This window comes from Sitophilus oryzae, unplaced genomic scaffold (genome assembly GCF_002938485.1).
Source record: "Sitophilus oryzae breed Bouriz unplaced genomic scaffold, Soryzae_2.0 scaffold_1499_pilon_pilon, whole genome shotgun sequence".
NCBI classification, from domain to species: domain Eukaryota; kingdom Metazoa; phylum Arthropoda; class Insecta; order Coleoptera; family Curculionidae; genus Sitophilus; species Sitophilus oryzae.
In genome coordinates, this window is record NW_022146168.1 from 4,165,434 (window position 1) to 4,181,889 (window position 16,456).

At 33.8% G+C, this 16,456-nt stretch overlaps 1 protein-coding gene across 1 annotated transcript in view; it reads left to right on the top strand.

The window, feature by feature from the left end:
* The window catches only part of LOC115877959 (transmembrane protease serine 9-like), a 74,876-nt gene that overhangs the window by 47,778 nt on the left and 10,642 nt on the right, over positions 1 to 16,456 (top strand). Inside the window, exons 11-13 of the mRNA XM_030894311.1 lie at positions 7,029 to 7,171; positions 7,537 to 7,616; positions 10,870 to 11,059. Coding sequence (XP_030750171.1) covers positions 7,029 to 7,171; positions 7,537 to 7,616; positions 10,870 to 11,059 — 413 coding nt within the window. The remainder of the gene's footprint in view (positions 1 to 7,028; positions 7,172 to 7,536; positions 7,617 to 10,869; positions 11,060 to 16,456) is intronic.

The following is a 16,456-nucleotide window of genomic DNA, read 5'->3' on the forward strand; positions in this document are numbered from 1 at the left end:
ATTCTACAAAAAGTCTTGCTATTCTATCAACAAATTCTAAAAATACGTTGTTGTCTTAATCTGGACCAATTGAATGGCCTCCAAGATGACCGGATTTAACACCCATAGACTTCTTTCTTTGAAGACATCTTAAATCCATTGTTTATAGAACACAACCTACTGATGATCTTAAAAGGCGAATTACATTAAAGTGCCGGTTGAATCCCGGTGAAGTTTTCCGAAATGTTAGGGAGGACTTCGAAAACAGACTATTATATTGTTTACAGGAAAATGGACAACATTTTGAACAACTTATAAGATAGGGCGTAAGTGGTGTAACCTAATCTTCTAATCATTTGTACTAGAAGGAGATACATTGCAATAATATTTGCGTAAACACTAGCCTGAAAAACAAAATCTCAATGCAGGCATGTTTAATCGTTTCTGCAACGCAAAAAAACGCGATTATTCGGAAACCTCTGGACAAAAAGCAACAAAGTGGATACCATTAAACAAATAATTAAACGCCGTTTAAAATGATGTGCCACTTGAACCCCATTCCCGTTTAAGATTGTAAGGCTGATATCTACCCCTCCTAGAGGGTTGAAAAAAAAATGCTAAAAATATTCTTTAAATTGTCTCCCTTTCAAACAAAATTGACGTGTCTTTCCGATTTTTCATATTTTTAACTGCAAGAAAGATATTAAGGGTGGGAAGTTTTAAAATCGACACAGTGTATATTTTTTGTTATGATACATTTTTAAGCATTTCTTTTTAAACTGTTAAGCTGCAGCCAGACAGCAGATAAAAAAAAACAACATTCAATACCAGAAGCATATAATAAGTTGGTTTTGGTTTGGCAAATGCATAACGCATGCGTAGTCTTTCAAGTGAATCAGGAGAATCCCTGACCCCGTTATATAGCCCGAAAGACGAACAAAGGAAATTGATCTCAAATATAATGAAGAGTACCTTAAAATAAATACAGCCCCCCTTAGCTTATGCCACCGACATATTATATAGTGATCAGAACATACACCACTTTTTAATGGACATGTATTCGATGACATCTAAACTGTAGTGATTACATATAAAGTACTACAAAATTGGTTAAATTTTATTAAAAAAAACATGTTTTTGTTCTTAGTTATTCTGAAAATTAACCGTTGTATATTATGTGGTTTTAATCTTATTTTTACCTAATGATGGAAATATACAAAAAAACTCTTGGATGGCGCACCCACCGGCGATTACGATGAGAAGACGAGTATAAAAGGGTATGCTGAAGCCAACGCGGAGAGTCGATCTAATCTATAGACAGTCGATAAGTTAGTCAAATAGACAGACAGTTTGATAAGTGAGTAAGTCAGTTTTTCAATCAGCCAACATCTCCGATTTTTTCTAAAGCCTGTCATTTTTGACATATGACACAAACATATGTTTTTTTAAATGGAAACCATAGTTGGCCATGACTTCATAAAAAGCGCCGTTTTTAAGCTTTTCAACGATATAAGCTATAATATGTTTCTTTCACAAAATTACTGAGTTATAACCAATTCTTATCTTTCTTGACTAATTTCACTTAGTTAGCCATGGAAACAAGTTCAATCATCGTTGCTCTCAGAAATGTGAAATTGTGTCACATCCAATCTTTGTAAATTACAATAAACAAAAATTGTAAATAAAAATTTTTCAAATGAAGAAAAGCGTGTGGGATTATTGGTTCAACTTTTCTTGGCCATACAGGATACGTTGGCCGGTGAAAGTTACTTACGTTTTTTAGACAACGGTTTTCAATGGTGTTCAAATTTTGTTGTGATTTATAACTTATAAAAAGACAAAATATGTTATTAAACGGCTCTTCACAATTTAGATTACACAAACTAAAACTCAAAAAAATAATATCACTACGTACACTTTAAGTTATTTTAGAAAATGTTCAAAAAATCCGCAATTATTTTGAGTACATAAATGCATCTTTTTAAAACTGAATTTCTAGCTATTGTCACAGAACGACCGGTCGCCTTAATTAAACTTCTCCTGTTCCGCCTCTTCGAGTGCCTCTCTTAATTCATAAGTTTTTTTGGTCAACCTTGTTGTTAACCATACCGCATAAAAAAAATCTAAATTAGATAGGTCAGGTGACCGAGGAGACCCATGCAATTGGTCCAACTCCCTGAGTCTACATAATTATGATATAAATAATTTTTTAAATAACATTTCTTTCATTGTAGGTGGGGGGATGGTGCGTCATAATGAAAGTCATGTTGGAACCACTGTATTAATGCGCGAGTATCTAAATTTAACTTTTTTAACATGTCTTGAAAACCGTTTTCTAAAAAACGTAACGTTCACCGGTCAACATATCCTCGAAACTGTATGGCCAAGAAAAGTTGAACCAATAATTCTACACGCTCTTCTTCATTTAAAAAACTCTTATTTACAATTTTTGTTTATGTTAATTTACAAAGATTGGATGTGACAATTTCACATTTCTGAGAGCAACGACGATTGAACTTGTTTCCATGGCTAACTAAGTGAAATTAGTCAAGAAAGATAAGAATTGGCTATAACTCAGTAATTTTGTGAAAGAAACATATTATAGCTTATATTGCTGAAAAGCTTAAAAAATGGCGCTTTTTATGAAGTCACAGCCAACTATGGTTTCCATTTAAAAAAACATATGTTTGTGTCATATGTCAAAAATGACAGGTTTTATAAAAAATCGGAGAACACAGACTCATTAGGAATATGATTATCTACAACTTTTATCTGAATACTTTTTGTCTAAAATAGATTGTAATGGAATTAGGGACAATTTTTAAAATAGCCAAAATTTGTTTTTTTCGAAATATCTAGTAAGCCATGAACTTTTTCAAAAATCTGAAAGGGGCATATTTATGACCACACAAAACTGCAATTCTTTCCCTATTTAACCGACTCTCTCCCTCCAGTAGTTTACGAGATGCCCATAGAGAACATCGTAGGAAACTCACCCTGTATATATATTTCTATAAATATTTCAGCATAGTCTTGACACTACCCAAATCGTTTCCTCATATTTATTTATACTGTGTATTTTTACTTAATAAATAAATATTTTTTGTAATGGTTGTTTTAATCTAAATAGAGAACCTGGACTTAAGCAAACCTCCAAAGCCAGGTTGCGACAATATTTATATTAAAAAATAGGTACTTCATTATAGGTATCTTCACTTGACGATAATTATTTGATTTGTTATTTTGCCGACTTAACTCGCAGATCATCATGGTCTAAATAGAAATTATAGACTTAATTATATTGATATAGGTTTTTGCGAAAATGACTGACTCGAAAGAACATTATTTAAGTCAAAGACTTAAAATTTAAATAATTTAATCTTTATGTTAAAATTGACTTAAGATTTAAATCATCTTGAGTTTAGAAATAATTTAAGACTCTTAAGTCTTTTTGAAACTGACATGTAGCTCTGTGCTTATATCCTTCCATATAGGATGATTACCCTAATATACTAACTTAATGTACTATACGAATAGACACAAGGTGTGTTTAAAAATAAAAAAAAAACTTTTATCTTTTATTTATATTGTTACAAATTGTTGGTAAGTTTTGCAATGAAATTTTAATTAAAAAATAATTTAATTTTATTTAATGTCAAATGTTTTACAATTTTGTTGAAGTTAATGTAGCGCCGAAATTCTATAATAAAAATATAGTTAATAACGTTGAGAGATTGAGAGATGGAGCTGCAATATTATGGAAGTTTATCGACATACTAATTAATTAATTACATTAGGTATCCACTGTCACGGACAGGTAGCGAGTGCGACATGCGACCTTTCTCTTATGGAGTGTAGAGCTTTCTCTATAAAATGGCAAATGAAAGAAACGATCAACCTTAACAGAAACAAAGATCTCTATTGCAATCAAATTGTAATGGCAGATTTCAAAAAGAAAAATATATTTAATGAAAACGTTAAAAGATGACGCTATGTTTGCGCTGATTATTAAGGAGTTTTAAAAATAGTTCTAGAATAATCACGTACTAGGATCTGTGGATAAAAACAGGCAGCATGGGAACAAGTAGTTTTAAATGTTATTAATAAATGGTGAAGGTGTAAGAAATCGGATAAAATCAGTCCAAATTCATATTTAGTCGTTAGAGTGTTCTGATATAAATTAGTAGTTTATTGTAGTTATAGTCGTATAATAAATAAGTAAGTGTATTGATCGTGTGTTAAAATTTAGGACCTACTAAATCCGTATCAATAAAACAATTTATTATTTATTTATCGTATGGCCATATCGTACCTCTATAACTAACATCTAAACATTGAATGGATTATAGATTGTAGAATGAGTGGAAGGGGGTTAATCACCGCGATCTTAAAGATATATTGTGTCCACTTTTTTGAGTTATAAGTCATCATACAGTCTAACTGTCTAATATATGGTGAATACAGTCTAATATATGGTGATCTTTCTGTTGTAGGGGGTCAGGGTATTTTCCATCCTTCTCTGACAACAGATGTTTATCCTCCAAGGAGTGGATATCTACCTCCTGCGAGGCTATATACTCTTCCACGGTTGATTTAGTCCTCCATGCCGGACCTGACGTCTGAAGTAAATCCTTCCGTATTTCGCTGAGATCCCAGCGGGTAATCTAGCTCGCCTAACCCAGGCCGTATGGAGAAAACGGTAGCTTGTGTAGACTCTTGGGTCTAGAGGTAGGGTCCCGATCCTTTATTGTATTTGACTAAGAGTGGGTCCCATGGGAATCTTCACTGCGGCCGCGAGGACCTATTGTGGCTCAGATTCTCGAAGCTCATTAATATAAAAAGAGCGTTACAGTTCACTCTCAAGACCCAGCCTTTTAACAGAGGCCGTTATATGTCCAAGGGTGATATGTCTCCTAGGTCTGATAGATCTAGCATGGGTTTACCAAACATCTCAAACCTGGTCCTGGCCCCAGCGGGGCAGGTACACATAACGTGCTTCATTGTTTTATCATCCTCCATACAGAGTCGGCATTCGGCCATACAGAGTCGGCGTTCCACCAGACATATCCTCTGTAGGTGTGATCTCAGCCAGCAGTGGCCCGTGTACACTGCAGTGAGTGTACGCGCTCCATTCCTACCAGCCTTTAGGAGTTCTCCTGTTCCATGTTTGGATGGCCCTGCTAGGATTTTTTTGGCCTGTTCCATTCCGGGACTGTCATTCCAGTCCCGGAACGTCGCACACCTAACCCATTCACAGAGCCTGTCACTTGCGAGATTTTTTGGAACGCTAAGTGTCGGTTCTGGGCCGACGAATAGCGAGCCTGCACCAATTTTGGCGAGGGAATCAGCACGTTCATTTCCCTCTAAGCCATCATGTCCCGGTATCCATATTAGCGACACTTTGTTCCATATCTCCTAATGTATTGAGTAGTTTCTTACAATAAAGAGTCCCGATCCTTACTATAGTCTGTCCAACGAGAAGATCCTTGACAGTGATAGATGTGTCTGTCATTTTAATTTCAAAGTAGTTTATTTTATTTTACAAAGAAATAAGTTGGTACAACTGGAACGCATAGCAGGAAATATTTAAAATTTGATTGACAAGATGACAAGTGATTACTTCAAAATATTGTGAAAAAAAACTGTATAAAACTGAAAAAATGTAATCAGGAGTTATTTTATTTAATAAAAACGGTATGTGTTAATACAAAACAAACAAGAACAAGGCACTACATACCAAAAAAATATAAAAAATAACTATTATTTACTTTCAAGCTTTATGAAACTACCCGCATTTATGATTATATTTATCAATATAACTTATGTACAAATACAAATTTGTAATATTCCACAGGTATAAATAAAACAACATAGGTAAATACAACAACTATTTTATTAATAATAACACCTACCAAATTTTATACCTTAAAGGTGGATTAATTACCTTTAATCTTAATTTTTTTAAACCAGTACCTTTTGACATTATTTTTCTGCACCAGTACTAAAATCCATTATTTACCTATCGTGTGATGTCGATATTTTACAGCTACTCCAGTTTTTAGTATGTGTTTAGTTTGATCCTTATATACGAAATGCACTTATCTACGACGAAATGGTATACAAACTTTATCGATGGCAACTTCATTGGTGTATAAGACTTTCTGCCTGGGCAGCGTGTATTAACCATAAACTGTGCTCTGGGCCTACAGTTAATTTTCACTCGATTTTTCCTCCACTTGACTTCAAAAGACACAAAACACACGTAATAATACGAATCAAAATGCATCATCTTTCAAAATGCAGGGTATTTAACAAAAGTTGACACAAAATTATAACCAATAATTTGGCAAGACTTTGACAAGCGTCAAAAATGACAAAAATCTAAAGGCGAGTTCATACGCATCGGCGTCCGTTTGTCGTTCATCGTTCCGTCAAACCAATAAAATTGAAATACGATCTGTCATTTTTTAAATAAACCAATAAAACTGGTTAAAAACAACAAGACACGACGCATGACGGATTTATATTTAAACCCATCCATAGATAACTTAAAAATGATTAGAAACTTTTTTTAGTAAAATAAATAGATTGGTATGGGACGTCATCTGCTTTTCTTCTGTCATCGTCTGTCGAAATCTTACCTGAGAAAAAAAAACAGAGTATAGAGGAAGTGATAGCTTTTGTGCCATTTGTGGAGGATGGTCTCGCGCAAGTGTCAGCTGTTTGTCCTTTAGTACCATTTGGGTTGGTCCTTTGAAACTTGTACTGTTAATGTTCTCAGTGTTGCTAGGGGGTTTCCCACCAGTTTCACAACAACGGTTAGTCGGTCCACTTCTACAGAGCCCTGCATATAGAAGTTGGGGTTCAATACAATATGTACGGGGTTGAGACCAGTTGAGGCTAGTCTTCTATTTAGCCGCGCATCCTTTTGACCAGGTTCCACCATCACAGAATTTAGATTTTTGGATGAGATTGTCTCCTCTCGGTCCGGGCGGTTAAGCCAAGACCCTTCGACACACTCTAACCATGTGACAGTATTACCTAACCAGACAGTATTTTCTACTGGTAACTGGTATGAATTGGTGCCTGCAATTCCCTTGCCACAACACTACACCCATGGAGAAAACAGCTGGATGCTCCTTAGACCCAGCGAAAGTGCCAGAGGGGAATCCCCAAAAATTGAAGAAAATATGTAAAGTTCTTTCCGACCTATTGCGAGAGATTTGATTTTTTTTAAATTTTTAAAACAATGTAGATCAGACAGGGAATACTTTAGGCCAAATATTTACATAAACCTTTATTCTTAAAAGTACCTACATGAGCCAATTTTTTCATATTTTTAATATTTTAATATTTTTAAACTTAAAAAACACCTTGTATAACAATGTAATAAACGCTTTTTTTTCTCAGTGTAAGTCGTGAGAAAAAACAATATAAACGACATTGCCATGCTTTTTTATAATTTCAATTTGTTTATCTTTGATGTGATCTATGTTAGATTTTGTACCCTTCCGTATTATTACACAAATCAATTGATACGACGAGGTATATATAAAGGGTGATACAGGCTTTCAATCGCATCGCAATCATGAAGGTCGCAGTAATAGCATTGGCTTGTTTAGTAGCAGCCTGTTCGGGTAAGTTATCTCTTTCTAGCATTTTCAATTTATAATTTATCCATTTATATACAGGGTGGTCCGAACTGTATTCCGGAAACTTTGGCAGCATATTCTGCAGATAAAAATAAGTAAAAAAGTTCGTATAAATGTGTTCTAAAATGCTTAGTTTCGGAGATACAGGATGTAGAAGTTTCATTTTTATTTTGAGAGAGATTTTTTCAAACCAATTTTCATTTAAATATTGATGTTACTTCAGAAATTATTTGGAAAAAATCGAAATAAAAATGAAACTTCTACACCCTGTATCCCCGAAACTAAGCATTTTAGGACCTACATTTATACGAACTTTTTTACTTATTTTTATCTGCAGAATACGCTGCCGAAGTTTCCGAAATACAATGGGAACCACCCTGTGTAATTAAAAACTTAAATAAAAAATGAAAGTTATACACCTCGTATCTCCAAAACGAAGCTATTTTAGGACAATTACTTATTTTCATCTACGGAAATATGTTACGGAAGTTTCCCGTTAATAATTCGGACCGCTCTGTATCAGTAATACTTTTTTAATTTTTCTTTCTTTGCAAAAGTCCGTTAAAACACTATTTGCAATAAATTAAAACTATAAGTGAAAACCTTAGTAACACAACGAACAGTAAGTAACAGGCGAAGTACAAAAAAAAGAAAAGTGTGATCATTTCTTAATTTGTGTTGTGTTAGTATTTTAAAAATGACATGCCGTCAACTGGACTGAGCCAACAAAGGATTAAACATAGATGGAGAATATCTTAACCACCTAAGATTTGCTGGTGATATAGTGCTAATTGCCAAAAAATTGTCCTGAAGAACTGCACGCACAAATTAATGAACTAAATACAGCCAGCATCAAAGTGGGCCTCAAAATGAATTTAGGAAAAACTAAAGTAATGTACAACGAACTAGTGGAAAGAAAAGACATTCTAATAAATAACGCAACACTGGAAATGGTAGAATATATATAGGACAACTAATATACAGCTCGGGATCTCTACTACCCGAAATCAACAGAAAAATTATGTTAGCATGGAGTACTTATGGAAGAAACTCAATTGTATTCAAATCTAGAATGCTAATCTATCAAAGAAGAAAATATTCAAACGATTTGTACTACCAGTTGTGACCTGGACACTTAAAACGGACATCATAAGGAAACTGCAGGTCGCACAAAGTTCAATAGAACGAAATATGTTAGGAATTACCAAGAGAGACCATAAAAGAATAGAGCGGATACGACAAAAGATCAAGGTGAGAAAAAAAATGTCATCTAATGAAAAGATGCCATCCACAATTAAATCCCCCAAATGGCAATGGGCATTAACTACACCTGGCAAGAGGAACGGACAACAGATGGAGCACAAAAATTACAGCATGGTACCCACGAGGAATTAAGAGACCTAGAAGAAGACCGAACCATAAGATGGGACCATAATATTAGGAAATTAACAGGGATAACTTGTGCCCGCATAGACAACAATGGAACCAACTACAAAGAGAGTATGTGAAGGAGGCTAGACCATAATTAAAAACGGTTGAATAAGCTGAAAATGATGTTGGTGATATCTTAAAAATATGCTAACCGACCTTACGGATAAAATATCAATTGAGGGGCTTAGAAAAAAAGAGATACAAGTGACTTTTTGTTCTAAATGAACGTTGTAGTACAGATTTAGACACTTTAGATAGGTACCAATTTATTTGGTACAAAAGGAAATTAAGTAAATTTTATAGTCTACTCTACTTAATGCACTCTACTTAATTATATTTTATACCAAATAAATTGGTACCTAAAGTATCTAAACCTGCATTTAGAAGAAAGTCACTTGTACCCATTTTATTCTAAGCGCCTCAATTAAGCTAAGTGCTGAACCTAAAATTGTTGTTACAGTGGAGTTATTGTTGAGTTAAATTATATTTCTAAATATTTAAATGTCCTTAAAGAAATGTTTTTCTTCAATAACTTTGTTTAGTTATTTTGGTAGTTAAGTCTATTTTTTACTTACGATTTTCAGTTTTGAGTCAATAAGTAACTTTTTATATCATATTGTTACGGAATCCCTGGGTCCTCAATTCAAACACACACGATAAACCACTTAACAAATTTATTTTCCAACTATATGCACTTCTACTAACACACACCAATTTAATATAACACACCTAGAACTTTTTTGAAAAACCTTCGCCAAGTTGTCACAATTCGCTATTTACAGAACTTTATTCAAAACTAACAAGGATGTATTCCGTTGCAAAACCGGGCGAACCAGACCGGTAAACTATGGTAAAGAGCGGTTCCTGAAAAACATCAGTTTGATACGGAACGGTTTGGCAAAATACTGGAAACGTCAAATGTTGACGTTTTCTAAATTTCAATAACTCTATTATAAAATTTATGTTTTATGCATTTTTAATTAACCTGTTCTCTGCTTTTACGTGTGCTTCTTCTTTTCAATGGAGTTTAATATTAAAAAGTACTTTATTAATAAACTGTTAAACTCGTTAGACAGCTCAAGTGAAGATTTGCAGGTTCAATATTAAAATAGATCAATAATAAATAAACAAATCTAATCAATATTTATATTTTTATAGCTTACAACACATTCACGATTACTTGTTGTCTTGTTTTTCATGTTTTCTTGAAATGTTCCTGACTTTAAGAAACAATGGCTGCATGATAAGTTTAAATGGTCATTCTATTTAGTTAATGAAATTTATTTACCTTTACTGCCTACCTCCATTGCTTTTGGATGTAAATACAAAATATTATAACAAATTTTAGAAATTAAATGATAATTTCACTCGAACTTCCAATATTTGCTTGATTTCTCTCACATAAATGACATTGATTGACAAACAAAACCAGAAAAATAGCAGCACACAGTGGCACCCATTTTTTGTCAATCCGTCTCTGTGCTGGGACGCAACGCTCGAACCTCGCAGGCCGACGCGACGGACGGAACTCAACTGAAACGCTCTGCAATCTGCCGATATTCGACAGATTGGTAAAAACTGGCAGAAAATATTTGGGAGAGTGCAACTACTCTTTTCCTTCCACTATGGTAGTGTTATCATTTATTGCACATTTTAGTACCTTTCTAGGTTTTTTTTATGTACGGTCTCTACTATATTGCATTTGTTCTCTTCGTTTTTACTACGTACAAATATTTTCGATCTGTAATCCTAACCCAATAACACAAAATAATGAGAACGTAATTTTACTACATTTCTTTGTTCTTAGCAGCTGAAACTGAATACAAACAACCAGAGTACTACCCAATTGAACCAAGAGTGTTCCAGAACTCGACAGGTTTGAAGGTAGTAGATGGTAGCAATGCTGTAAGAAACCAATTTCCTTATCAAATTTCTCTTAGAAGATTGGCCTTGATCAGCTATTTCCACATTTGCGGTGGTTCAATTGTTAGCCCAAGGTAAAAAAAATATGTGAAGTTTTCTATTTTCTAAATATATTTACTAAAGACAAGATTTAAAATTTATTGAACCGGATGGGTCAAATTGGACGCTTTTAAAGGGAAACACCCTTTTCTATAGAAGATAGACGAAAACTAATATCGGTGTCTGGAGCTCAATTTTCATCAAAAACATGATGGTGAGAACCTCACATCGATATCTGTAGCCGTTTCGGAGTTACAGATATGTAAAGTTTTCTATTTTTTAAAAATACTTACTAAATTCGAGATTTAAATATAGTAAAAACATAGTTTTTCAAAAATGTGGATTTTTAACAAATCGCTGTAACTTTTTTGCTATGGAAAATTTTGTATTTTTATGAAAACATTTTTAAATCACATTTTTACGTAGAATTTAATGGTTTAAGTATATTTTTTTTAAAATAATAATTTAAGAGTTTTCAAGAGAAAAATTTATTTTTTAATTGCGACACCTCTTTATATTTTTACTTAACTGAAAAGAACTTAAAATTACCTTTCCAAAAATATAGCACACTTGATATTTTGTTATAGTCCCCTTCAAAATATAGAATTTTTAAAAATTAGTCACTTTTAACTAGTAGGCTTTGGATTTGCGAGTGCCTGGATTTTTATCTTTGCGGACAAATAAAGAATCTTACTTTTAAATTGCCTATATAATCTAGACAAGAATTAGTAAGTACGTACTTAGCGGTTATGCGAGGATGACTTTCACCCCTACTGAGTTAATGAATTCCGCGAAAAATGTTCAAAAACGGTCCCGTCTGTCCATAACAGAAGACGGTCGACATGTCGAACACCTCTAGCAAAATCTCATGTCTTGGTTTGCTATTTATTTTTATTATTATTAGATATAGTTTAAATGTGTTTTGATGTTGTTAAATATAATTTAAATTGTTACAAAATTCTGCATCTCTCATTGCAAACATTATTTTGGTTTTAATTGAGGCTCACAGCTAGAATTTTTTGCATTACAGCCCACGGCGTTCAAAGCCTACTTATTCAAAGCGGGCGAATTTTTAAAAACTCTATATCTCGAAGAGGAATCGAGCAAAATATCAAGAATGCTATATTTTTGGAAATGTAATTTTAAATTATTTTCAATGAATTAAAACTATAGAGGGTGTAACATATTAAAAATCAAATTTTCTGTTGATAAATATTAAATTATTAAAAAAATTCTACGTAAAAATGTGATTTGAAAACATTTTCCATAGCAAAAAATTTACAGCGATTTCTTTAAAATCCACATTTTTGAAAAACACCTCGTAACTCCGAAACGGTAACAGATATCGATGTGCGGTTTTTACCATCATGTTTTTGATAAAAATAGAGCAGACACCGATATTTCGTCCTATAGGGTGTTTCTCCTATAGGGTGTTTCCCTTTAAAAGCATCCAATTTGACCCACCCTGTACATATACACCTTTGCAGTTGATACAGATACATACTCTGATGTATGTATAATTTTAATTTTATACCTTAATATCGATGACTCAATTTTATAGGGTGAATCAAAGGTAGAGTAAATCGTTTCGTTCGTAATCGGTTCATTATTACATTTGTTTTGAGAATTGTGAAAAAATATTAAAGAGAACTATTTAAGGGGAGGACTAAGATCAGGGTACTTCTAAAAAGGGATACATAAGCAACATCCTCGTTTTTATTTTATATTTAAATTCTGCGTATAATTAAAACTTTTTTATACAGACAAAAAATCCAAAAACACGTCAATTTTGTTTGTGAGGGGGTCAAGTTTTGCCCTAAAAATGATTGCAAAATCTTCAACACTCGAAGCGAGGGTGTCATCCCCCAACTTTTTTCAAATGGGAAGGGGGGTCAAGTGGCGCCGCAATGAAAAGGGCTTTCTATTCTCTATATTTCCCCGCTTCGTTTTTAAAAATCGGTCGAGTCGTTTTGAAAATATGAAGGATTGAAATTTGAAAAGTATTTTTTGCAAAAAAACGCATAAATTGAATTAAATAAAAAAACTTACCTAATTAATGAAGCAAATGCTGAAAATGTTGCCCGCCAACCTCCATACAGTAATACAAATTATTTTCAAACCGTTCTCGAACATTCTGAAGAACTTGCGGGGTCACTTCGCGACAAACATCAATAATTCGTCTTCGCAGGTCTTCTAATGAGGCGGGTGGAGTGCTATACACTTTACTTTTTATGTGTCCTCATAGAAAAAAGCCTAAAGGGGTCAAGTCGGGTGACCGGGGAGGCCACTCAACTGCACCCCTTCGTCCTATCCACCGACCGGGAAAGTTATTGTTTAAATAATTACGCACATTTTGAGAGTAATGTGGAGGCGCACCGTCTTGTTGAAATATTAGTTCCGCTTCAACGTATTCAGGATTGTTCTCTATGATGTCAGTTAGGGCTGGGTCGATGGTATTTTCCAATAAATCCAAGTACATATCACCTGTTAGATTTCCAGGAAGAAAAAAAGGACCTACAATAGAATTTCCAAAAATGCCAGCCCACACGTTCAATTTCTGAGGGTTTTGGGTGTGCACCTCGTGAAAAACCCTGGGGTTGTCCTGAGCCCAGTATCGACAGTTGTGCCGATTAACTACAACGTTCAAAAAAAAAGTACACTCATCCGAAAAACATACATTAAATAGGAAATTATTATCATTCGCCACTCGTTCACTCATAGTTTCACAAAATTGCAAACGACGAGAAAATCGTCTTCGTTGAGTTCTTGTACCAACTGAATTTTGTACGGGTGGAACTTGTGTTTTTTTAATATCCTTTGGACACTTGTACGATTCACGCCAGTCTCATTGGCTAATTTTCTTGTACTCTATCTAGCGTACTATCCATGGCAACTTCGCCCAATACGAATACCTCCATAGCTTCATTTACTACAGGATTTTCCCACTGCCTCTTTTTATTCATAACGGAACCAGTTTCGCGAAATTTTGCTACTAACTCGCGAACAATTTTGCCATAAAGGTGTTTGTCAGGATGACGTTTATTGAATATCTGCGCAGCCCGATTGCCACATTCATTATTTTTAAAATAAAGTTCGATTATTTCCACTCTTTCTGCAAGTACACCATAATTGTTAAAAAGTTTAACGATATTGAAAAGAACTTCAACCGCTTCAACGCACAAGTCACAGAACAGCTATCTAGCAACTACCGCACCTGATCGTTCAACCTTCTGGCAAGGGAAAAAATGCGTAAAAAAAGCTAGAAATAATAAGAAAAAACTGCAAATTGGTTGAAGGAATTTATCCTTATCGTTACTCTGATAAATGTTTAAATAAAATTTTCAAATTTCAATCCTTCATATTTTCTCAATGACTCGACCGATTTTCAAAAACGAAGCGGGAAAGTATAGAGAATAGAAAGCTCTTTTCATTGCGGTACCACTTGACCCCCCTTCCCATTTGAAAAAAATTGGGGGATGACACCCCCGCTTAGAGGGTTGAAGATTTTGCAATCATTTTTAGGGCAAAAGTTGTCCCCCTCACAAACAAAATTGACGTGTGTTAAAATTACCCTGGTCGTTATGCCTTGCGGAACGTTTTCGATGAGCCACCCTGTATAATATGTAGGTATAATAAAAAAAAATGGTGACAATTTCTATGCTCCACATTGGCATCAGGTTTTATATACCTAAGACTATAGCTTCTGTAATTCAATTTATTTAAGATAAAACAAAATATATGTAAAGTTATTTGAGTTAGTTGTTACCGGGTGATCAAAATATATTTATGAATTAAAAAAAAATTAAGGCGCCCGGTGGTGTAGAGGTACAGGCTCTCGTCTACCAATCTGAAGGTAGTGGGTTCGATTCCCACACCCGGCATTGCATCAGCCGACTATTTTTATTAAAAATAAAAATAGTTTGGGTACCTAGGTCGACTCAGCCTTAAATGAGTACTTGGGATTCACAATCCTGAGATAATAATAGGCGGTTGCTAGCCACATTACCTTCCTTGTATACCGAACGGCTCTAGTATGGCAAGCTGTACCTTGCTACTCCCAAGGCGTTGAACGCTATATACGGGAGCTACTACTACTAAAAAAATAAAAATTAAAAAGTCATTTTTTTAAATGACACACTTTACATACTATTTTTTCTGAGACTCTACAATACCATTGAACAAATGTATAATTTTAATTTTCGCCCCACTCAAACAAACCTTAAACAGGGTGTCCCAATATTCCGTGGACTTTGCCGTGGACATAGAACTACTATACAAATGTGCTTTGTTTGTCCGTTAGAGGGCATGAAACTTAAACACATTTTTTAAGATTTTTTAACAACCGATATTCTGATTTGAATGAAATTTGAGATTTTGCCTATGTTTTGCTAAGCGCTTTAACAATTGACTTTCACAAACATCAAGAAAAAGGTACAGGAAGGGTAAAAACTACCCCCATCTTTACATACATTTTAGTAGAAATATTTTCCAACTCCACGGATTTTTTCGTAAAATGAAAGCACTTTTGTATAGAGGTATATTGTGCTCAATAAACTTATTTTGATTCCAAAAATACGCAGTAGTTTTATGTCCACGGGACACCCTATATATCATTATACAGGATGAGTGTTAAATAAGTGCAAATATTTTTAGGGGTAGTATATTTCGACCACAGAAACACGCCTATAAGATTTTTTTTTTAAATTTGGAAATCTTAGATCTCTGGTTAGCTTAGAAAGCTAACTGTCAAATGAAGTTGTCATTTCAGAAATTTACCTATTTAGTGCTTTATTATCTTTGTTTATTATTATTGAAAACTCATTCCTACACATAGATAAAAGAAAATAATCTTCTATTAATTCCTACATCGGAAATCTTAAAGATATATTTAGAAATACAAATTAATATGAATTAAAGTAAAATTGAAATTTCGGCATGTTGTAAAATTTAATAAGTTAGCACTAATTAAATGATAATTATTATTTACAACAATATTTAAACGATAAAAACTTATCCCAATAAATATTTGGCACCGCCTTAAATTCATTTGTTTTTACTGTTGACGGTGGAAACCATGCAAGCTTTTTCTTTGTCCTAAGTTGTTAATTAAAAAAAATAGTATCATATAAAAAAATATAGGTCCTAATAGCCTAAATTTTATCAAAATATATCAGCAGATCCGATGAGACCCGAATTATTATATGTTTTGGAACTTAATGATTTAATTAATCATTCCCTTTAATGCATCCATTGTGCGCATTATCCTACGCGCCAAGAAAAAATATTGCATTAGGCCAATAACGTTTCCGTTAAAACTATTCTCTAAATATTCCCGAACAGCCAGTGTACTATGTGACGGACAGCCATCCATTTGGTACCAAACTTCCTGATTTTCCCTAGCGGCATCATGTAAAGCAGGTAAAATATGATTT